Genomic DNA, 24,054 nt, shown 5'->3' with positions numbered 1-24,054 from the left:
GGTGGGGATGGGTCTGTCACTAGATAACACTGGGGTACAGTACTGGTGGGGACGGGTCTGTCACTGTATAACACTGGGGTACAGTACTGGTGGGGATGGGTCTGTCACTGTATAACACTGGGGTACAGTACTGGTGGGGATGGGTCTGTCACTGTATAACAGTAGGGTACAGTACTGGTGGGGATGGGTCTGTCACTAGATAACACTGGGGTACAGTACTGGTGGGGACGGGTCTGTCACTGTATAACACTGGGGTACAGTACTGGTGGGGATGGGTCTGTCACTGTATAACACTGGGGTACAGTACTGGTGGGGATGGGTCTGTCACTGTATAACAGTGGGGTACAGTACTGGTGGGGATGGGTCTGTCACTAGATAACACTGGGGTACAGTACTGGTGGGGACGGGTCTGTCACTGTATAACACTGGGGTACAGTACTGGTGGGGATGGGTCTGTCACTGTATAACACTGGGGTACAGTACTGGTGGGGATGGGTCTGTCACTGTATAACAGTGGGGTACAGTACTGGTGGGGATGGGTCTGTCACTAGATAACACTGGGGTACAGTAGTGGTGGGGACGGGTCTGTCACTGTATAACACTGGGGTACAGTACTGGTGGGGACGGGTCTGTCACTGTATAACACTGGGGTACAGAACTGGTGGGGACGGGTCTGTCACTGTATAACACTGGGGTACAGTACTGGTGGTGACGGGTCTGTCACTGTATAACACTGGGGTACAGTATTGGTGGAAACGGGTCTGTCACTGTATAACACTGGGGTACAGTACTGGTGGGGACGGGTCTGTCACTGTATAACACTGGGGTACAGTACTGTTGGGGACGGGCCTGTCACTGTATAACACTGGGGTACAGAACTGGTGGGGACGGGTCTGTCACTGTATAACACTGGGGTACAATACTGGTGGGGACGAGTCTGTCACTGTATAACACTGGGGTACAGTACTGGTGGGGACAGGTCTATCACTGTATAACACTGGGGTACAGTACTGGTGGGGACGGGTCTGTCACTGTATAACACTGGGGTACAATACTGGTGGGGACGGGTCTGTCACTGTATAACACTGGGGTACAGTACTGGTGGGGAGGGTCTGTCACTGTATAACACTGGGGTACAGTACTGGTGGGGACTGGTCTGTCACTATATAACACTAGGTGACAGTACTGGTGGGGACGGGTCTGTCACTGTATAACACTGGGGTACAGTACTGGTGGGGATGGGTCTGTCACTGTATAACACTGGGGTACAATACTGGTGGGGACGGGTCTGTCACTGTATAACACTGGGTGCAGTACTGGTGGGGACAGGTCTGTCACTGTACAACACTGGGGTACAGTACTGGTGGGGACAGGTCTGTCACCGTATAACACTGGGGTACAGTATTGGTGGGGACGGGTCTGTCACTGTATAACACTGGGGTACAGTACTGGTGGGGAAGGGTCTGTCACTGTATAACACTGGGGTACAGTACTGGTGGGGACGGGTCTGTCACAGTATAACACTGGGGTACAGTACTGGTGGGGACGGGTCTGTCAATGTACAACACTGGGGTACAGTACTGGTGGGGACAGGTCTGTCACTGTATAACACTGGGGTACAGTACTGGTGGGGACAGGTCTGTCACTGTATAACGCTGGAGTACAGTACTGGTGGGGACGGGTCTGTCACTGTATAACACTGGGGACAGTACTGGTGGGGACGGGCCTGTCACTGTATCTCACTGGGGTACAGTACTGGTGGGGATGGGTCTGTCACTGTATAACACTGGGGTACAGTACTGGTGGGGATGGGTCTGTCGCTGTATAACACTGGCGTACAGTACTGGTGGGGACGGGTCTGTCACTGTATAACACTGGGGTACAGTACTGGTGGGGATGGGTCTGTCACTGTATAACACTGGCGTACAGTACTGGTGGGGACGGGTCTGTCACTGTATAACACTGGGGTACAGTACTGGTGGGGACGGGTCTGTCACTGTATAACACTGGGGTACAGTACTGGTGGGGATGGGTCTGTCACTGTGTAACACTGGGGTACAGTACTGGTGGGGACGGGTCTGTCACTGTATAACACTGGGGTACAGTACAGGTGGGGTTGGGTCTGTCACTGTATAACACTGGGGTACAGTACTGGTGGGGACGGGTCTGACACTGTATAACACTGGCGTACAGTACTGGTGGGGACGGGTCTGTCACTGTATAACACTGGGGTACAGTACTGGTGGAAACGGGTCTGTCACTGTATAACACTGGGGTACAGTACTGGTGGGGACGGGTCTGTCACTGTATATCACTGGGGTACAGTACTGGTGGGGACAGGTCAGTCACTGTATAACACTGGGGTACAGTACTGGTGGAAACGGGTCTGTCACTGTATAACACTGGGGTACAGTACTGGTGGGGACGGGTCTGTCACTGTATAACACTGGGGTACAGTACTGGTGGGGACGGGTCTGTCACTGTATAACATTGGGGTGCAGTACTGGTGGGGAGGGTCTGTCACTGTATAACACTGGGGTACAGTACTGGTGGGGACGGGTCTGTCACTGTATAACACTGGGGCACAGTACTGGTGGGGATGGGTCTGTCACTGTATAACACTGGCGTACAGTACTGGTGGGGACGGGTCTGTCACTGTATAACACGTGGGTGGGCCCTGGGCAAAAGAGTTTCAGATGAGTGGAATTGTCGGGAGGGTGGGAGTTTAGGGTTTGGTCAGGAGTGGGTGGTTGAGTCTGGAGTGACAAAGACACGGGTGAAAGCTTCAGTAGCAGATCCTGTGAGGGTGAGGCGACATTGAGCAGTATTACCGAGGGGACAAATAGGAGGTGAGTCAAGCTCAATTTGTGTTTTACTGTAAATGTCTCATTATCTCCAGCTTGGAGGTTTGGGAAGGATGTGTTTGTGCTGTCATATAAATCACACCAGCTCACAACGGAAAATGCCTGGCGCATCGGCTCATTGATTGGATTCTTGGGTTTAAAGTTTATGTTGGGCCATCCTAGGAGCTCAGTGTTGTGAGTTGAAGCAGCGCACAGAGCCTAGAGACTGACCCACAGAGATTAAAAGCTGCTGACTGCGAAGAAGAACTCACTCTGTCTTTGTTGACTTTCAAACAGTTGTGCAAAGTAAACAGGGTAGATTGCAGAGCCTGCCAAAGTCAACAGAAACCACCCTATCTGGTTTGCTGTTGTTGTTTAGCTGTGCGTTGGTTAGATGAGAACTCTCAGCACCTTCCACAACCTCACTGTTTTGTTATGTTTCCTTTGTAACATAAGCGGCTTCCTTGTGTTGCATTTGTCAAGGAAGGTCGAGACGTGTAAATAACTTCAACTCATTTATTTACACTATGTACACTTTTATAACTTGAGTTCGACACTACTGCTAATCCTATTGTAGCTACTTAAACTGACTAACCAGCTGCTGTCTTCCACGTGGTGGGTGTGATAATGAATCAACCCTGTGCCTCTCCTCACTGACTGTCTCCACTGGCCAGAGGGGCTGATCATGTGTGTGGTGTCCTTTATGTATGGGTTGGTGTAATGCCCCACTGTGGCCGTATCACCTCCTTGTGTATCGTGAGTGTCCATTGGTCGCCTCCCATCTAACTTATCTATTGGTTGAGTGTGTGTGTGTGATGTTTCTGGTGCTCCCTCAAGTGTCTGTCTAGCTTACATGTATTTACAGTGATGCACATCACCACACTCACGATTTTCCAAAGGGCTTTGGAGACTTCAGGGAGAGGCATGCCTGTGTGTGTGTGTGGAGGGAGGGGGGGGGGGAGAGGTGTTGGAGGTCAGCTTCTAAGGCAGGATGCCTGGGTCCAGGACATTGGGTGTAAAGGCAGTCACTTCTCCAATCTGCCAAGTCCTTGCCTCAATTTAGTCACAATTGGACGTCAAAGAGCGAAATAACATTGAGGCTGACAGTCTTCGATATGGTTGGTCATCTTGGGTTAAAATCGGTGGTGGGTGGGGGTGGATGCAGATTGGATCACTAATGCCTGCCACCTGATCCAAACTTAAAAAATAAATTTAGAGTACCCAATTTATTTTTTCCAATTAAGGGGCAATTTAGCGTGACCAATCCACCTACCCTGCACATCTTTGGGTTGTGGGGGTGAAACCCACGCAGACACGGGGAGAATGAGCAAACTCCACACGGACAGTGACCCAGAGCCGGGATCGAACCTGGGATCTCGGCGCCGTGAGGCAGCAGAGCTAACCCACTGCGCCACCGTGCTGCCCTCGTCTGCCTGATGCTGAGGGCACTCGGACCCAGGAGGTGCCATCGCCGTGTCTGTAATGGCTCGACAGAGCCACCTGTGGCGGAAGGAGGGCACAGCAGCATCCGACTTGAGATTTTTTAAGGCTCAGTAGTTGCTTAAATATTCCGAGAATTCCCAAAGTTCAATTATATTCAGCTGGAGGGTTGCTCCGGCCTGTGGAGGAGCTGTTGCAGCAACAGCTGTTTATATAAGGACACATTTTGTCTTTACGTTAACAAAGAAACGCGCTCCAAGTCATGGGGTAGAATTTCACGGGATTCCTGGCATTGCTGGATTTTCCAGGACCCGCCAACGTGACAGCGGGGCCACGGCTGCACATTGTCTTTGCACCAAATGCTGGGTTGTCTGGAGAAAGCCCGCGAGCTGCACACGGTTGTTCACGCCCGAGCCAGCACTAGGTGCCCTCTTGGCCTCCGCTTGACAATTTACTTTCCTACCTATCTTTGTGCTATCAACAAGTTTTGCTCCCATCCATTCAGCCCCTTAATCCAAATCACTGACATAAACTCTGACTAGTTGATGTCCCAGCACTGACCCCTGTGGCACTCCACTAGTTACAGCCCTAACCCATTTATCCGAATTCTTTGCTTCCTGATAGCTAAACAAATCCTTTATTCATGTTTATATGTTACCCGCTAACCCAGTGTTTTTCAAACTTTTTTTCCGGGGACCCATTTTTACCAACCGGCCAACCTTCAGGACCCCACCCGACCGACCTTCGGGACCCCACCCGGCCGACCTTCGCGACCCACGCCGGCCGACCCTCGCGACCCATGCCGGCCGACCCTCGCGACTCACGCCGGCCCACCTTTGCGACCCACGCCGGCTGACCTTCGCGACCCACGCCGGCCGACCCTCACGACCCATGCCGGCCGACCCTCACGACCCACGCCGGCCCACCTTTGCGACCCACGCCGGCTGACCCTCACGACCCACGCCGGCCGACCCTCACGACCCACGCCGGCCGACCTTCGCGACCCACGCCGGCCGACCTTCGCGACCCACGCCGGCCGACCTTCGCGACCCACGCCGGCCGACCTTTGCGACCCACGCCGGCTGACCTTCGCGAACCACGCCGGCCGACCTTCGCGACCCATGTCAGCCGACCCTCGCGACCCACGCCGGCTGACCTTCGCGACCCACGCCGGCGGACCTTCGCGACCCACGCCGGCCGACCCTCGCGACCCACGCCGGCCGACCTTCGCGACCCACGCCGGCCGACCTTCGCGACCCACGCCGGCCGACCTTCGCGACCAACGCAGGCCGACCTTCGCGACCCACGCCAGCCGACCTTCGCGACCCACGCCGGCCGACCTTCGCGACCCACGCCGGCCGACCTTCGCGACCCACGCCGGCCGACCTGCGCGACCCACGCCGGCCGACCTTCGCGACCCACGCCAGCCGACCTTCGCGACCCACGCCGGCCGACCTGCGCGACCCACGCCGGCCGACCTTTGGGACCCAACTCGGCCGACCTTCGCGACCCACGCCGGCCGACCTTTGCGACCCACGCAGACCGACCTGCGCGACCCACGCCGGCCGACCTGCGCGACCCACGCCGGCCGACCTTTGGGACCCAACTCGGCCGACCTTCGCGACCCACGCCGGCCGACCTTTGCGACCCATGCCGGCTCACCTTCGCGACCCACGCCGGCTGACCTTCGCGACCCACGCCGGCCGACCTTCGCGACCCACGCCGGCCGACCCTCGCGACCCACGCCGGCCGACCTTCGCGACCCACGCCGGCCGACCTTCGCGACCCACGCAGGCCGACCTTCGCGACCCACGCCGGCCGACCTTCGCGACCCACGCCGGCCGACCTTCGCGACCCACGCCGGCCGACCTTCGCGACCCACGCCGGCCGACCTGCGCGACCCACGTCGGCCGACCTGCGCGACCCATGCCAGCCGACCTTCGGGACCCAACTCGGCCGACCTTCGCGACCCACGCCGGCCGACCTTTGCGACCCACGCCAGCCGACCTGCGCGACCCACGCCGGCCGACCTGCGCGACCCACGCCGGCCGACCTGCGCGACCCACGCCGGCCGACCTTTGCGACCCACGCCGGCTGACCTGCGCGACCCACGCCGGCCGACCTTTGGGACCCAACTCGGCCGACCTGCGCGACCCACGCCGGCCGACCTTTGGGACCCAACTCGGCCGACCTGCGCGACCCACGCCGGCCGACCTTCGCGACCCACGCCGGCCGACCTTTGCGACCCACGCCGGCCGACCTGCGCGACCCACGCCGGCCGACCTTCGCGACCCACGCCGGCTGACCTTTGCGACCCACGCCGGCTGACCTTCGCGACCCACGCCGGCCGACCTTCGCGACCCACGCCGGCCGACCTGCGCGACCCACGCCGGCCGACCTGCGCGACCCACGCCGGCCGACCTTTGGGACTCAACTCGGCCGACCTTCGCGACCCACGCCGGCCGACCTTTGCGACCCATGCCGGCCGACCTGCGCGACCCACGCCGGCCGACCTGCGCGACCCACGCCGGCCGACCTTTGGGACCCAACTCGGCCGACCTTCGCGACCCACGCCGGCCGACCTGCGCGACCCACGCCGGCCGACCTTCGCGACCCACGCCGGCCGACCTTCGCGACCCACGCCGGCCGACCATCGCGTCCCACGCCGGCCGACCCTCGCGACCCACGCCGGCCGACCTTCGCGACCCACGCCGGCCGACCTTCGCGACCCACGCAGGCCGACCTTCGCGACCCACGCCGGCCGACCTTCGCGACCCACGCCGGCCGACCTTCGCGACCCACGCCGGCCGACCTGCGCGACCCACGTCGGCCGACCTGCGCGACCCATGCCGGCCGACCTTCGGGACCCAACTCGGCCGACCTTCGCGACCCACGCCGGCCGACCTTCGCGACCCACGCCGGCTAACCTGCGCGACCCACGCCGGCCGACCTGCGCGACCCACGCCGGCCGACCTTTGGGACCCAACTCGGCCGACCTGCGCGACCCACGCCGGCCGACCTTCGCGACCCACGCCGGCCGACCTTTGCGACCCACGCCGGCCGACCTGCGCGACCCACGCCGGCCGACCTTTGCGACCCACGCCGGTCGACCTTCGCGACCCACGCCGGCCGACCTTTGCGACCCACGCCGGCCGACCTTTGCGACCCATGCCGGCCGACCTGCGCGACCCACGCCGGCCGACCTGCGCGACCCACGCCGGCCGACCTTTGGGACCCAACTCGGCCGACCTTCGCGACCCACGCCGGCCGACCTGCGCGACCCACGCCGGCCGACCTTCGCGACCCACGCCGGCCGACCTTCGCGACCCACGCCGGCCGACCTTCGCGTCCCACGCCGGCCGACCCTCGCGACCCACGCCGGCCGACCTTCGCGACCCACGCCGGCCGACCTTCGCGACCCACGCAGGCCGACCTTCGCGACCCACGCCGGCCGACCTTCGCGACCCACGCCGGCCGACCTTCGCGACCCACGCCGGCCGACCTGCGCGACCCACGTCGGCCGACCTGCGCGACCCATGCCGGCCGACCTTCGGGACCCAACTCGGCCGACCTTCGCGACCCACGCCGGCCGACCTTTGCGACCCACGCCGGCCGACCTGCGCGACCCACGCCGGCCGACCTTTGCGACCCACGCCGGCTAACCTGCGCGACCCACGCCGGCCGACCTGCGCGACCCACGCCGGCCGACCTTTGGGACCCAACTCGGCCGACCTGCGCGACCCACGCCGGCCGACCTTCGCGACCCACGCCGGCCGACCTTTGCGACCCACGCCGGCCGACCTGCGCGACCCACGCCGGCCGACCTTTGCGACCCACGCCGGTCGACCTTCGCGACCCACGCCGGCCGACCTTTGCGACCCACGCCGGTCGACCTTCGCGACCCACGCCGGCCGACCTTCGCGACCCACGCCGGCCGACCTTTGCGACCCACGCCGGCCGACCTTCGCGACCCACGCCGGCCGACCTTTGCGACCCACGCCGGTCGACCTTCGCGACCCACGCCGGCCGACCTTTGCGACCCACGCCGGCTCACCTTCGCGACCCACGCCGGCCGACCCTCACGACCCACGCCGGCCCACCTTTGCGACCCACGCCGGCCGACCTGCGCGACCCACGCCGGCCGACCTTTGCGACCCACGCCGGCTGACCCTCACGACCCACGCCGGCCGACCCTCACGACCCACGCCGGCCCACCTTTGCGACCCACGCCGGCTGACCCTCACGACCCACGCCGGCCGACCCTCACGACCCACGCCGGCCGACCTTCGCGACCCACGCCGGCTGACCCTCACGACCCACGCCGGCCCACCTTCGCGACCCACGCCGGCTGACCCTCACGACCCACGCCGGCCCACCTTTGCGACCCACGCCGTCTGACCCTCACGACCCACGCCGGCCGACCCTCACGACCCACGCCGGCTCACCTTCGCGACCCACGCCGGCCGACCCTCACGACCCACGCCGGCCGACCTTCGCGACCCACGCCGGCCGACCTTCGCGACCCACGCCGGCCGACCTTTGCGACCCACGCCGGCTGACCTACGCGACCCACGCCGGCCGACCTTTGCGACGCACGCCGGCCGACCTTCGCGACCCACGCCGGCCGACCCTCGCGACCCACGCCGGCCGACCTTCGCGACCCACGCAGGCCGACCTTCGCGACCCACGCCGGCCGACCTTCGCGACCCACGCCGGCCGACCTTCGCGACCCACGCCGGCCGACCATCGCGACCCACGCCGGCCGACCTTCGCGACCCACGCAGGCCGACCTTCGCGACCCACGCCGGCCGACCTTCGCGACCCACGCCGGCCGACCTTCGCGACCCACGCCGGCCGACCTTCGCGACCCACGCAGGCCGACCTTCGCGACCCACGCCAGCCGACCTTCGCGATCCACGCCGGCCGACCTTCGCGACCCACGCCGGCCGACCTGCGCGACCCACGCCGACCGACCTTCGCGACCCACGCCGGCCGACCTGCGCGACCCACGCCAGCCGACCTTCGCGATCCACGCCGGCCGACCTGCGAGACCCACGCCGACCGACCCTCGCGACCCACGCCGGCCGACCTTCGCGACCCACGCCGACCGACCTTCGCGACCCACGCCGACCGACCTTCGCGACCCACGCCAGCCGACCTGCGCGACCCACGCCAGCCGACCTTCGCGACCCACGCCGGCCGACCTGCGCGACCCACGCCGACCGACCTTCGCGACCCACGCCGACCGACCTTCGCGACCCACGCCAGCCGACCTTCGCGATCCACGCCGGCCGACCTGCGCGACCCACGCCGGCCGACCTTCGCGACCCACGCCGGCTGACCTTCGCGACCCACGCCGGCCGACCTTTGCGACCCACGCCAGCTCACCTTCGCGACCCACGCCGGCTGACCTTCGCGACCCACGCCGGCCGACCTTTGCGACCCACGCCGGCCGACCTTTGCGACCCACGCCGGCTGACCTGCGCGACCCACGCCGGCCGACCTTCGGGACCCAACTCGGCCGACCTTCGCGACCCACGCCGGCCGACCTTTGCGACCCACGCCAGCCGACCTTTGCGACCCACGCCGACCGACCTTCGCGACCCACGCCGACCGACCTTCGCGACCCACGCCAGCCGACCTTTGCGACCCACGCCGGCCGACCTTTGCGACCCACGCCAGCCGACCTTTGCGACCCACGCCAGCCGACCTTTGCGACCCACGCCGACCGACCTTCGCGACCCACGCCAGCCGACCTGCGCGACCCACGCCGGCCGACCTGCGCGACCCACGCCGGCCGACCTTTGCGACCCACGCCGGCTAACCTGCGCGACCCACGCCGTCCGACCTGCGCGACCCACGCCGGCCGACCTTTGGGACCCAACTCGGCCGACCTGCGCGACCCACGCCGGCCGACCTTCGCGACCCACGCCGGCCGACCTTTGCGACCCACGCCGGCCGACCTGCGCGACCCACGCCGGCCGACCTTTGCGACCCACGCCGGCCCACCTTTGGGACCCAACTCGGCCGACCTGCGCGACCCACGCCGGCCGACATTCGCGACCCACGCCGGCCGACCTTTGCGACCCACGCCGGCCGACCTTTGGGACCCACGCCGGCCGACCTTCGCGACCCACGCCGGCCGACCTTTGCGACCCACGCCGGCCGACCTGCGCGACCCACGCCGTCCGACCTGCGCGACCCACGCCGGCCGACCTTTGGGACCCAACTCGGCCGACCTGCGCGACCCACGCCGGCCGACCTTCGCGACCCACGCCGGCCGACCTTTGCGACCCACGCCGGCCGACCTGCGCGACCCACGCCGGCCGACCCTCACGACCCACGCCGGCCCATCTTTGCGACCCACGCCGGCCGAGCTTCGCGACTCACGCCGGCTGACCCTCACGACCCACGCCGGCCGACCTTCGCGACCCACGCCGGCCGACCTTTGCAACCCATGCCGGCTCACCTTCGCGACCCACGCCGGCTGACCTTCGCGACCCACGCCGGCCGACCTTCGCGACCCACGCCGGCCGACCCTCGCGACCCTCGCCGGCCGACCTTCCCGACCCACGCCGGCCGACCTTCGCGACCCACGCCGGCCGACCTTCGCGACCCACGCCGGCCGACCTTCGCGACCCACGCAGGCCGACCTTCGCGACCCACGCCGGCCGACCTTCGCGACCCACGCCGGCCGACCTTCGCGACCCACGCCGGCCGACCTGCGCGACCCACGTCGGCCGACCTGCGCGACCCATGCCGGCCGACCTTCGGGACCCAACTCGGCCGACCTTCGCGACCCACGCCGGCCGACCTTTGCGACCCACGCCGGCCGACCTTTGCGACCCACGCCAGCCGACCTGCGCGACCCACGCCGGCCGACCTTTGCGACCCACGCCGGCCGACCTTTGGGACCAACTCGGCCGACCTGCGCGACCCACGCCGGCCGACCTTTGCGACCCACGCCGGCCGACCTGCGCGACCCACGCCGGCCGATCTTCGCGTCCCACGCCGGCCGACCCTCGCGACCCACGCCGGCCGACCTTCGCGACCCACGCCGGCCGACCTTCGCGACCCACGCAGGCCGACCTTCGCGACCCACGCCGGCCGACCTTCGCGACCCACGCCGGCCGACCTTCGCGACCCACGCCGGCCGACCTGCGCGACCCACGCCGGCCGACCTTCGCGACCCACGCCGGCCGACCTTCGCGACCCACGCCGGCCGACCTTCGCGACCCACACCGGCCGACCTTCGCGACCCACGCAGGCCGACCTTCGCGACCCACGCCAGCCGACCTTCGCGACCCACACCGGCTGACCTTCGTGACCCACGCCGACCGACCTTTGCGACCCACGCCGGCCGACCTGCGCGACCCACGCCGGCCGACCTGCGCGACCCACGCCGGCCGACCTTTGGGACCCAACTAGGCCGACCTTCGCGACCCACGCCGGCCGATCTTCGCGACCCACGCCGGCTCAACTTCGCGACCCACGCCGGCTGACCTTCGCGACCCACGCCGGCCGACCCTCGCGACCCACGCCGGCCGACCTTTGGGACCCACGCCGGCCGACCCTCGCGACCCACGCCGGCCGACCTTTGGGACCCAACTAGGCTGACCTTCGCGACCCACGCCGGCCGACCTTTGGGACCCAACTAGGCTGACCTTCGCGACCCACGCCGGCCGACCTGCGCGACCCACGCCGGCCGACCTTTGGGACCCAACTAGGCCGACCTTCGCGACCCACGCCGGCCGACCTTTGGGACCCACGCCGGCCGACCCTCGCGACCCACGCCGGCCGACCTTTGGGACCCAACTAGGCTGACCTTCGCGACCCACGCCGGCCGACCTGCGCGACCCACGCCGGCCGACCTTTGGGACCCAACTAGGCCGACCCTCGCGACCCACGCCGGCCGACCTTTGGGACCCAACTAGGCTGACCTTCGCGACCCACGCCGGCCGACCTGCGCGACCCACGCCGGCCGACCTTTGGGACCCAACTAGGCCGACCTTCGCGACCCACGCAGGCCGACCTTCGCGACCCACGCCGGCCGACCTTCGCGACCCACGCCGGCCGACCTGCGCGACCCACGCCGGCCGACCTTTGGGACCCAACTAGGCCGACCCTCGCGACCCACGCCGGCCGACCTTTGGGACCCAACTAGGCTGACCTTCGCGACCCACGCCGGCCGACCTGCGCGACCCACGCCGGCCGATCTTCGCGACCCACGCCGGCCGATCTTCGCGACCCACGCCGGCCGACCTGCGCGACCCACGCCGGCTCAACTTCGCGACCCACGCCGGCCGATCTTCGCGACCCACGCCGGCTCAACTTCGCGACCCACGCCGGCCGACCTTCGCGACCCACGCCGGCCGACCCTCGCGACCCACGCCGGCCGACCTTCGCGACCCACGCCGGCCGACCTTCGCGACCCACGCAGGCCGACCTTCGCGACCCACGCCGGCCGACCTTCGGGACCCAACTCGGCCGACCTTCGCGACCCACGCCGGCCGACCTTTGCGACCCACGCCGGCCGACCTTTGCGACCCACGCCGGCCGACCTGCGCGACCCACGCCGGCCGACCTTCGCGACCCACGCCGGCCGATCTTCGCGACCCACACCGGCTCAACTTCGCGACCCACGCCGGCCGACCTTCGCGACCCACGCCGGCCGACCCTCGCGACCCACGCCGGCCGACCTTCGCGACCCACGCCGGCCGACCTTCGCGACCCACGCAGGCCGACCTTCGCGACCCACGCCGGCCAACCTTCGCGACCCACGCCGGCCGACCTTCGCGACCCACGCCGGCCGACCTGCGCGACCCACGTCGGCCGACCTGCGCGACCCATGCCGGCCGACCTTCGGGACCCAACTCGGCCGACCTTCGCGACCCACGCCGGCCGACCTTTGCGACCCACGCCGGCCGACCTTTGCGACCCACGCCAGGCGACCTGCGCGACCCACGCCGGCCGACCTGCGCGACCCACGCCGGCCGACCTTTGCGACCCACGCCGGCTGACCTGCGCGACCCACGCCGTACGACCTGCGCGACCCACGCCGGCCGACCTTTGGGACCCAACTCGGCCGACCTGCGCGACCCACGCCGGCCGACCTTCGCGACCCACGCCGGCCGACCTTTGCGACCCACGCCGGCCGACCTGCGCGACCCACGCCGGCCGACCTTCGCGACCCACGCCGGCCGACCTTCGCGACCCACGCCGGCTCAACTTCGCGACCCACGCCGGCCGATCTTCGCGACCCACGCCGGCTCAACTTCGCGACCCACGCCGGCCGACCTTCGCGACCCACGCCGGCCGACCCTCGCGACCCACGCCGGCCGACCTTCGCGACCCACGCCGGCCGACCTTCGCGACCCACGCAGGCCGACCTTCGCGACCCACGCCGGCCGACCTTCGGGACCCAACTCGGCCGACCTTCGCGACCCACGCCGGCCGACCTTTGCGACCCACGCCGGCCGACCTTTGCGACCCACGCCGGCCGACCTGCGCGACCCACGCCGGCCGACCTTCGCGACCCACGCCGGCCGATCTTCGCGACCCACGCCGGCTCAACTTCGCGACCCACGCCGGCCGACCTTCGCGACCCACGCCGGCCGACCCTCGCGACCCACGCCGGCCGACCTTCGCGACCCACGCCGGCCGACCTTCGCGACCCACGCAGGCCGACCTTCGCGACCCACGCCGGCCAACCTTCGCGACCCACGCCGGCCGACCTTCGCGACCCACGCCGGCCGACCTGCGCGACCCACGTCGGCCGACCTGCGCGACCCATGCCGGCCGACCTTCGGGACCCAACTCGGCCGACCTTCGCGACCCACGCCGGCCGACCTTTGCGACCCACGCCGGCCGACCTTTGCGACCCACGCCAGGCGACCTGCGCGACCCACGCCGGCCGACCTGCGCGACCCACGCCGGCCGACCTTTGCGACCCACGCCGGCTGACCTGCGCGACCCACGCCGTACGACCTGCGCGACCCACGCCGGCCGACCTTTGGGACCCAACTCGGCCGACCTGCGCGACCCACGCCGGCCGACCTTCGCGACCCACGCCGGCCGACCTTTGCGACCCACGCCGGCCGACCTGCGCGACCCACGCCGGCCGACCTTCGCGACCCACGCCGGCCGACCTTCGCGACCCACGCCGGCCGACCTTCGCGACCCACGCCGGCCGACCTTTGCGACCCACGCCGGCCGACCTTCGCGACCCACGCCGACCGACCTTCGCGACCCACGCCGGCCAACCTGCGCGACCCACGCCGGCCGACCTTTGGGACCCAACTCGGCCGACCTTCGCGACCCACGCCGGCCGACCTTTGCGACCCATGCCGGCCGACCTGCGCGACCCACGCCGACCGACCTGCGCGACCCACGCCGGCCGACCTTTGGGACCCAACTCGGCCGACCTTCGCGACCCACGCCGGCCGACCTTTGCGACCCATGCCGGCTCACCTTCGCGACCCACGCCGGCTGACCTTCGCGACCCACGCCGGCCGACCTTCGCGTCCCATGCCGGCCGACCCTCGCGACCCACGCCGGCCGACCTTCGCGACCCACGCCGGCCGACCTTCGCGACCCACGCCGGCCGACCTTCGCGAACCACGCCGGCCGACCTTCGCGACCCACGCCGGCCGACCTTCGCGACCCACGCCGGCCGACCTTCGCGACCCACGCCGGCCGACCTTCGCGAACCACGCCGGCCGACCTTCGGGACCCACGCCGACCGACCTTCGCGACCCACGCCGGCCGACCTTCGGGACCCACGCCGGCCGACCTTCGCGACCCACGCCGGCCGACCTTCGCGACCCACGCCGGCCGACCTTCGCGACCCACGCCGGCCGACCTTCGCGAACCACGCCGGCCGACCTTCGGGACCCACGCCGACCGACCTTCGCGACCCACGCCGGCCGAGCTTCGCGACCCACGCCGGCCGACCTTCGCGACCCACGCCGGCCGACCTTCGCGACCCACGCAGGCCGACCTTCGCGAACCACGCCGGCCGACCTTCGCGACCCACGCCGGCCGACCTTCGCGACCCACGCCGGCCGACCTGCGCGACCCACGTCGGCCGACCTGCGCGACCCATGCCGGCCGACCTTCGGGACCCAACTCGGCCGACCTTCGCGACCCACGCCGGCCGACCTTTGCGACCCACGCCGGCCGACCTTTGTGACCCACGCCAGCCGACCTGCGCGACCCACGCCGGCCGACCTGCGCGACCCACGCCGGCCGACCTTTGCGACCCACGCCGGCTAACCTGCGCGACCCACGCCGGCCGACCTGCGCGACCCACGCCGGCCGACCTGCGCGACCCACGCCGGCCGACCTGCGCGACCCACGCCGGCCAACCTTTGGGACCCAACTCGGCCGACCTTCGCGACCCACGCCGGCCAACCTTTGCGACCCACGCAGGCCGACCTTCGCGACCCACGCCGGCCGACCTTCGCGACCCACGCCGGCCGACCTTCGCGACCCACGCCGGCCGACCTTTGGGACCCAACTCGGCCGACCTTCGCGACCCATGCCGGCCGACCTTCGCGACCCACGCCGGCTGACCTTCGCGACCCACGCCGGCCGACCTTTGGGACCCAACTCGGCCGACCTTCGCGACCCACGCCGGCCGACCTTTGGGACCCAACTTGGCCGACCTTCGCGACCCACGCCGGCCGACCTTTGGGACCCAACTCGGCCGACCTTCGCGACCCACGCCGGCCGACCTGCGCGACCCACGCCGGCCGACCTTTGGGACCCAACTCAGCCGACCTTCGCGACCCACGCCGGCCGACCTTTGCGACCCACGCCGGCTCACCTTCGCGACCCACGCCGGCCGACCTTTGCGACCCACGCCGGCTGATCTTCGCGACCCACGCCGGCCGACCTTTGCGACCCATGCCGGCTGACCTTCGGGACCCAACTCGGCCGACCAGCGCGACCCATGCCTGCTGACTTTCGCGCCAAACGGCGGTCAACCTTCGCGACCCACGCCGGCTGACTTTCGCTCCCCACGCCGGTCGACCTTCGCGACCCACACCGGCTGACCTTCGTGACCCACGCCGGCTGACTTTCGCTCCCCACGCCTGTCGACCTTCGCGACCCACACCGGCTGACCTTCGTGACCCACGCCGGCTGACTTTCGCTCCCCACGCCGGTCGACCTTCGTGACCCACGCCGGTCGACCTTCGCGACCCACGCCGGCTGACCTTCGCGACCCACGCCGGCTGACCTTCGCGACCCACGCCGGCCGACCTTCGTGACCCACGCCGGCTGACCTGCACGACCAACCATTTTTTCTTACCTTGTTTGCTGCTGACAAAACTGGAGGAAATTGTTTTGGGGTCCCTTTGGCCCTCGTACGCACTCCTCAAATGGAACCTGGTGGATGAAGGTGAAGCCTTCCGGTGTGGGAAAGTATGGAGTCTCCATCTGTCCAAAGTTCTGCATTTTTTTCCTGTAAAATTGTATCAAATTAAAAAAAACGAACTTGTAAAAAAATAGGATAAAATTAATGGAAAAAATAAAATGAATAAAATAAATGAATAAAATAAAATGAATAAACCCCCCCCAAACTTGTAAAAAAAAGGCTGCGACCGTAGAACAAATGTGGCCGCATTTCTTTTACATGTTCGCAGCCATTTTGAAGGCAGCTTGTGTTTTGTTACCTGTCTGGTAGGTAACATGTGCTACTCAAACCTTGGTGATGAGGTGATCCCGATGAAGAATATTCAAACTCTTCCAGTTGTAACAAAAGGTTTATTGAGTAATTACAACAATATTTACATGAGTTCTTTACTTTAACACTAGTGATAAGATTAACAAGATCTAACTATGGTAACTATGCATAACTCCACTGGCCGTCTGAACTAGTCTGCTATTGCCCTGGTCACAGTGCACCCAAGAGAGAGAGAGAGAGACCCAATGTGGTTGCCTTTTATACCCCTGTTGGTCCGGCCCTCTAGTGATCATGTGGTGCTACTGATGACATATTAACCCCTTGTGTACATGCACAGATAGAGATCACGACATCCCCTTTTTTATGTGTTACATATTTTCTGTATGTTGTAAAGAAAATTGAACAAACATACTGGATGCAGTTTGCAAAGGCATTACATAAAATCAATGAGTTAGTCCGTCAAATGTGAATACATTTAGTTTCTTAAGAACATAGAACATAGAACATTACAGCGCAGTACAGGCCCTTCGGCCCTCGATGTTGCGCCGACCTGTGAAACCACTCTAAAGCCCATCTACACTATTCCCTTGCCGTCCATAGTCTATCCAATGACCATTTGAATGCCCTTAGTGTTGGCGAGTCCACTACTGTTGCAGGCAGGGCATTCCACGCCCTTACTACTCTGAGTAAAGAACCTACCTCTGACATCTGTCTTATATCTATCTCCCCTCACTTTAAAGCTATGTCCCCTCGTGCTAGACATCACCATCCGAGGAAAAAGGCTCTCACTGTCCACCGTATCCAATCCTCTGATCATCTTGTATGCCTCAATTAAGTCACCTCTTAACCTTCGTCTCTCTAACGAAAACAGCCTCAAGTCCCTCAGCCTTTCCTCATAAGATCTTCCCTCCATACCAGGCAACATTCTGGTAAATCTCCTCTGCACCCTTTCCAATGCTTCCACATCCTTCCTATAATGCGGTGACCAGAATTGCACGCAATACTCTAAATGCGGCCGCACCAGAGTGTTGTACAGCTGCAACATGACCTCATGGCTCCAAAACTCAATCCCTCTGCCAATAAGAGCTAACACACCGTACGCCTTCTTAACAACCCTCTCAACCTGAGTGGCAACTTTCAGGGATCTATGTACATGGACACCGAGATCTCTCTGCTCATCCACACTGCCAAGAATCTTACCATTAGCCCAGTACTCTGTCTTCCGGTTATTCCTTCCAAAATGAATCAACTTACATTTTTCTGCATTAACCTCCATTTGCCACCTCTCAGCCCAGCACTGCAGCTTGTCTATGTCCCTCCGTCATTTGTAACATCCTTCCGCACTGTCCACAACTCCACCGACTTTAGTGTCATCTGCAAATTTACTCACCCATCCTTCTACACCCTCCTCCAGGTCATTTATAAAAATGACAAACAGCAGTGGCCCCAAAACAGATCCTTGTGGTACACCACTAGTAACTGGACTCCAGTCTGAACACTTCCCATCAACCACCACCCTTTGTCTTCTTCCAGCTAGCCAATTTCTGATCCAAACTGCTAAATCTCCCTGAATCCATGCCTCCGTATTTTCTGCAGTAGCCTATCGTGGGGAACCTTATCAAACGCTTTACTGAAATCCATATACACCACATCAATTGCTTTACCCTCATCCACCTGTTTGGTCACCTTCTCAAAGAACTCAATAAGGTTTATGAGGCACGACCTACCCTTCACGAAACCGTGTTGACTATGTCTAATCAAATTATTCCTTTCCAGATGATTATACACCCTATCTCTTATAAACCTTTCCAAGATTTTGCCCACAACAGAAGTAAGGCTCACTGGTCTATAGTTACCGGGGTTGTCTCTACTCCCCTTCTTGAACAAGGGGACAACATTTGCTATCCTCCAGTCTTCTGGCACTATTCCTGTTGACAAAGATGACTTAAAGATCAGAGCCAAAGGCTCAGCAATCTCCTCCCTAGCTTCCCAGAGAATCCTAGGATAAATCCCATCTGGCCCAGGGGACTTATCTATTTTCACCCTTCCCAGAATTGCTAACACCTCCTCCTTATGAACCTCAAGCCCTTCTAGTCTAGTAGCCTGAATCTCAGTATTCTCCTCGACAACATTGTCTTTTTCCTGTGTGAATACTGACAAAAAATATTCATTTAGCACCTCTCCTATCTCCTCGGACTCCAAGCACAACTTCCCACTACTGTCCTTGACTGGCCCTACTCTTACCCTAGTCATACTTTTATTCCTGACATATCTATAGAAAGCTTGAGGGTTATCCTTGATCCTACCTGCCAAAGACTTCGCATGTCCCCTCCTGGCTCTTCTTAGCTCTCTCTTTAGGTCCTTCCTAGCTAACTTGTAACTCTCGAGGGCCCTTACTGAACCTTCATGTCTCATCTTTACATAAGCCTCCTTCTTCCTCTTGACAAGTGTTTCGACTGCCTTAGTAAACCACGGTTCCCTTGCTCGACCACTTCCTCCCTGCCTGACAGGCACATACTTATCAAGGATACGCAGTTGCTGTCCCTTGAACAAGCTCCACATTTCCATTGTGCCCATCCCCTGCAGTTTTCCTCTCCATCTGATGCACCCTAAGTCTTGCCTCATCGCATCATAATTGCCTTTCCCCCAGATATAACTCTTGCCCTGCGGTATATACCTATCCTTTTCCATTACTCAAGTAAACGTAATCGAATTGTGGTCACTATCACCAAAGTGCTCACCTACCTCCAAATCTAACACCTGTCCTGGTTCATTACCCAGTACCAAATAAGTTTTGTTTTGCTTGCGTGAAATAGGTAAACAAATGATGATATGTACAAGTTGTGATGATCTTGACGATTATACAAAGCCAATTAATATTTATGAGTCCAGTCTTAATAAAAAAATGTTTTTGTGAGTCCAAACTTTATGAGTTTGTTCGGTCGAGTTGCTTTCTTCTTCTATTGTTGAAGTGGTGATGTTGATGTTGTTATTTCTTTGTGAACGTAGTCAATGTGTTACATCTTTGTTGTCTGACCTGGACTTTTTCCTGTGTTTGTAGTGTTGATTCTGTATGTCATCTTTCTTGACAGCTGGTTTGCTTGTTTGTTGTGGGGCAGATGTGAATTTGTGAGATTTGTTGCCATGCCATGCCATGTTTGTACACCTGCCATTGTTTCGCAGTGTGCTGTGGCATTGTCCTTCATGTGCAGAGTTGTGCCATGTTGTACAGGTCGGTGTTTCATTGTTGTCGTTTCTGTCTTGGCCGTTTTCATTGTCGTTCTTGTTGTTGTCGTTCTTGTTATTGTTTTCATCATGCTTGTTGTTTCTGTTTTTGTTGTTTTCGCTGTTGTTCTTGTTGTTTTTCTTGTCGTGCTCGTTGTTATGTTCTGCTTCCTGTTGTGTTTGTTGTTGTTCTTGTAGTTTTTGTTATTGTGCTTGTAGTTTTTGATGTTGCTGTCATTCTTGTTTCTGCAGCACTTCATGTTGTTGTTGTTGTTGCTGTTGCGCTCACTGAGTGTTCCATGTGGATGATTTGAGTAATTGTCACAGTTATTGGTGTCAGTGTCCTTTGTGGTATCTGCTACATTGAGCGTTTCTTCTTGAGAATTGTGAGAATGATCTGATGTTGCGTTGATATTGGTGACACAGTCATTTGTGATGGATTTGATTCCTCTGTTTTGCTTCTTGGTACTCCTCTTGTAGAGTCATTTCTGGTTCACTTGAATCATCTGTGATCTCTTTGTGCTCCTCTTCTGGAGTTATTCCTGGTTCCTTTGAATCGCCTTTGGTTTCTTGGTGCTCCTCTTCTGGAGTCAAAATCTTCAGGATTTCTATTGAGGTGATCTCTCTGGACTCATGGGTGGCCGTCCTCTGATTATTGAGTGCTTCTGTGCAGACGAGCTGAGATATGTCAGTCTCGCTGTGATCCTGCACATCCTGTATGGGAATTGTGATGTCTTCGTCACTTGTCTCACATACAGTGGGTAGACATTCAGTGTCTTCTTGTGGCTCAAATAAACAGGATACACTGTCATAGTCTTCTTCTGGCGGCTCAAATAAGCTTGATAGATCTTCATGGTCTTGTTCATGCATGGCGTTCGCTATGGAGTGTTTGCTTGGTTCCATTTTTGAGTCTGTCACCGAGCTGTCTGTGGAGGCTTGCGTCACTCTCTTTGTGGAGTCTTTCATCGCTCTCTCTGTGGAGTCCTTGAACTTGCTTCTGGTGGTGCTGCAATTGGAGGTAGACGTTGCCGGAGCGTCAGGTCCAAGAGAGGCCGAACACATGGTGGTCTCTCTTTTTTATCCTTGGGGGTTTTCGCGCTCTTTCGGGCGGTCCTTCAGTTTGGACCCCACTAATTGGGTGATCGCTGATCACTGTGTTCGATTCAAACAATAAAAGGGCGGGTGCCTTGATGGCTGGGCATGTGCTGAGCGGTCATTGACCCTGTTGTTTACGCTTCCCTAGTACAGGGAGTGGCGCCGAAGTGTCTGGGGTTGTATCGGTCGCTCAAGTATCAGTCCTTTGTCTGGCGGAGATGGGCCATCAAATGCTAATCGGTTGGGGGTTTCGATAGCGTCTGGATTCCTCACTCGCAAATATACATTCCGGCTCTGAGCCTGCCTGAATCTTGCATTGTCCATTTTTCCCGCTAAGCTTTGCGACCTTCCCTGTTCCTGGTTGTAAGTGGCCTTCCCAGATGGCTACAATATGTGTACCCCAGTCGCCTCTGTTTGATCCAGTCAGTCAGACAGTCTGTATGGTTGAATGTAATTTCATTTATTTCCACAGGGAAAAGCAGAGATTCCGTGTTTATGTGGTGACTCCGCTGATGCCCGGATTCGAAGGAGACATCTCGACAGGCGGAGGGACTTCAATCCAGGCTGTCATGCACTTCAATCTCAGGTCAACCACCATCTTCCAGAAACCTCTGCTGTCTGTACCCTAACCCGTATTGAGTCTCGTTCACCCATCAATCTTGACCTTCATTGGCTGCTGCTCTGGCAACACTTCGATTTTAAACGTCTCGTCCTTGTCGTCAAATCCCTCCTTGGCCTCGTACCCTCCCCATCCCTACAATCTCCCCAGCCCAACAACCCCTTGAGAACTCTGTGTGCTGCTCTAATTCTGGCCCCGTCTCATCCCCAATTTAAATAACTCCACCCACGGTGGCTGTACCCATTCCAGTTCTGACACCCGGGGCCTATAATCCCGGCCGACACTCCCAATGCCGTACTGTGGGAGTGCTGCACTGTCGGAGGAGCTATCCGTCACTGAGATTTTAAACTGCGACACTCTCTGTCTTCTCATGCAGATGTTAAAGATCCTATGACACAATTTTAATGAATCTCTTCTGGTGTCTAGTCCAATAGTTACCTCAACTAATACCACTCAAACACATCTCTACTTGTGGCATCCTGCCGTGCACAAATTGAGAGCGGTGTTTCCTCCCTCACAGCAATAGCTACACTTCAAATAATATTTAATTGACTGCAAAGCCCTTGGGAAATTCTTAAATACGAGTCTTTCTTTCTGAAATTTTACTCCAGTATCCGCACCCCACCCCTGCCCCACTCCTAGGCCCGGCATTCCCCAAGCACCAAAATTCCCTCACATATCCCTACATGGATGGCGATTGGATGTACCACTGAAGCCCAATCCTCTATCCGGCCTGTCCGATGTCCGTGTGGGTACAGGAGTTTGGTCTTCTGCCAATCCAGAGGCTGGCCAGCCTGGCCTGTGGCTCTCTGAAGGTCACCATGAAGCAACCTAATTCTCCATGGCAACGTGTTGACCGAACAGAGTCAACTTGCCAACCCATCAGCGCCTTTATCTTGCGCAGTGGACATTGTTGCTCCCTTTGAACTTTGGTATTCTTGCATCTGTCCAGATGGGTGCAAGACAAAAAGCTTTGACAGTATGTCTCTTTTTTTCAGTAATACTCAAATCTAATTGAACTTTTCCCCTCCACAGGACCATTGCCAGAGGAGAATACTCAATCATCGAGCAGTTAAAGAAAGAAAGTAAGTCGGGGGGGTAGGGGTGTGGTGGGGGTGTGTGGGTGGGGGTGTGGGTGTGTGTGTGGGGGTTTGTGGGGGGAGGGGGGGTGGGAGGGGAGGGGGTGGGGTGGGGGTGGTGGGGTGGGTGAAGAAGGTGTGGGGGGTGGGGGAGTGGGGGGGGGGGGAGGTGGGAGGGGGTTCAGAGTAAAGGCTGGATTAGCCAGGAGTTGAGAGCATGACCCTCCCCACTGTTGCTGAGGGGAAGACAGGGTGTGAGGGAGGGGATGATATTTACTGACAATGTACCTGTCCGCTACCTCGTGCATTTACTGAGCGGAGTCTGGCAGGGGGGCGGGGCGGGGGTGTCTTACTCTCCATGGGCTGGAATCCCACCCTCCCGAGCTCCCCACTCAGGATTGCCCCCTCTCCTCCTGGCAGCAGTGATTCTTTGATCAAGAATGGCTAATTCTATTTAGGGATGTTCGTGAAGACTTTTCCCTGGTCTTCCACCATTGGTCAATCCTCGCAGCCGCCCACTTTCCAACAGCCAATTGAAAGAAGGAAGAAATGCTTTGTTACCCAATTAGATTCATTTTGACTTTAGTCGAACAGCTGTTCACCGGTGTCAATGTGTTCGTAGCCAATTAAGGGACTAGTCAAGATTGTCCAGGAGGATTCCTCACCCCGGCCAACATTCTTTTAAAAATTCTTTCATGGAATGTGGGCTTCGCCGTCAAGGCCAGCATTTGTTACCCATCCCGAGTTGCTCGTGAGAAAGTGGCGATAAGCTGCCGTCTTGAACCGCTGCAGTCCATGTGGTGTAGGTGCACCCGCTGTGCTGTTAGGGAGTTCCATGATTTAGAACCAGTGACGCTGAAGGAACAGCCGATATATTTCCAAGTCAGGGTGGTGGGTGACCTGGTGGGGGACTGGCTGGTGGAGGGGTTCCCAGGTATCTGCTGCTCTTGTCCTTCCAGGTGGTAGTGGTGGCGGGTTTGGAAGGTGCTGTCAAAGGGACCTTGGTGAGTTGCTGCAGGGCATCTTGTAGATGGTGCACACGGCTGCCACTGTGCGTCGGTGGTG

General features: G+C 61.4%; 2 protein-coding genes across 6 annotated transcripts in view; one reads left to right on the top strand and one right to left on the bottom strand.

Annotated features, from left to right (window-relative positions):
- The window catches only part of LOC140389516 (uncharacterized), a 169,443-nt gene that overhangs the window by 9,189 nt on the left and 136,200 nt on the right, over positions 1-24,054 (bottom strand). Inside the window, exon 13 of the transcript XR_011934411.1 lies at positions 16,597-16,749. The gene's annotated coding sequence lies outside the window, so the exon portion shown is untranslated. The remainder of the gene's footprint in view (positions 1-16,596; positions 16,750-24,054) is intronic.
- The window catches only part of LOC140389515 (phospholipase D1-like), a 241,251-nt gene that overhangs the window by 191,582 nt on the left and 25,615 nt on the right, over positions 1-24,054 (top strand). For all 5 annotated transcript variants that reach the window (XM_072473686.1, XM_072473684.1, XM_072473685.1 and 2 more), the window contains 2 exons: positions 21,764-21,877; positions 22,946-22,995. In XM_072473686.1, coding sequence (XP_072329787.1) covers positions 21,764-21,877; positions 22,946-22,995 — 164 coding nt within the window. The remainder of the gene's footprint in view (positions 1-21,763; positions 21,878-22,945; positions 22,996-24,054) is intronic.

Source organism: Scyliorhinus torazame, chromosome 14 (genome assembly GCF_047496885.1).
Source record: "Scyliorhinus torazame isolate Kashiwa2021f chromosome 14, sScyTor2.1, whole genome shotgun sequence".
Taxonomy (NCBI): domain Eukaryota; kingdom Metazoa; phylum Chordata; class Chondrichthyes; order Carcharhiniformes; family Scyliorhinidae; genus Scyliorhinus; species Scyliorhinus torazame.
Note: the sequence above shows the minus strand (reverse complement) of the source record. Positions and strands in the feature narration are given on the sequence as shown.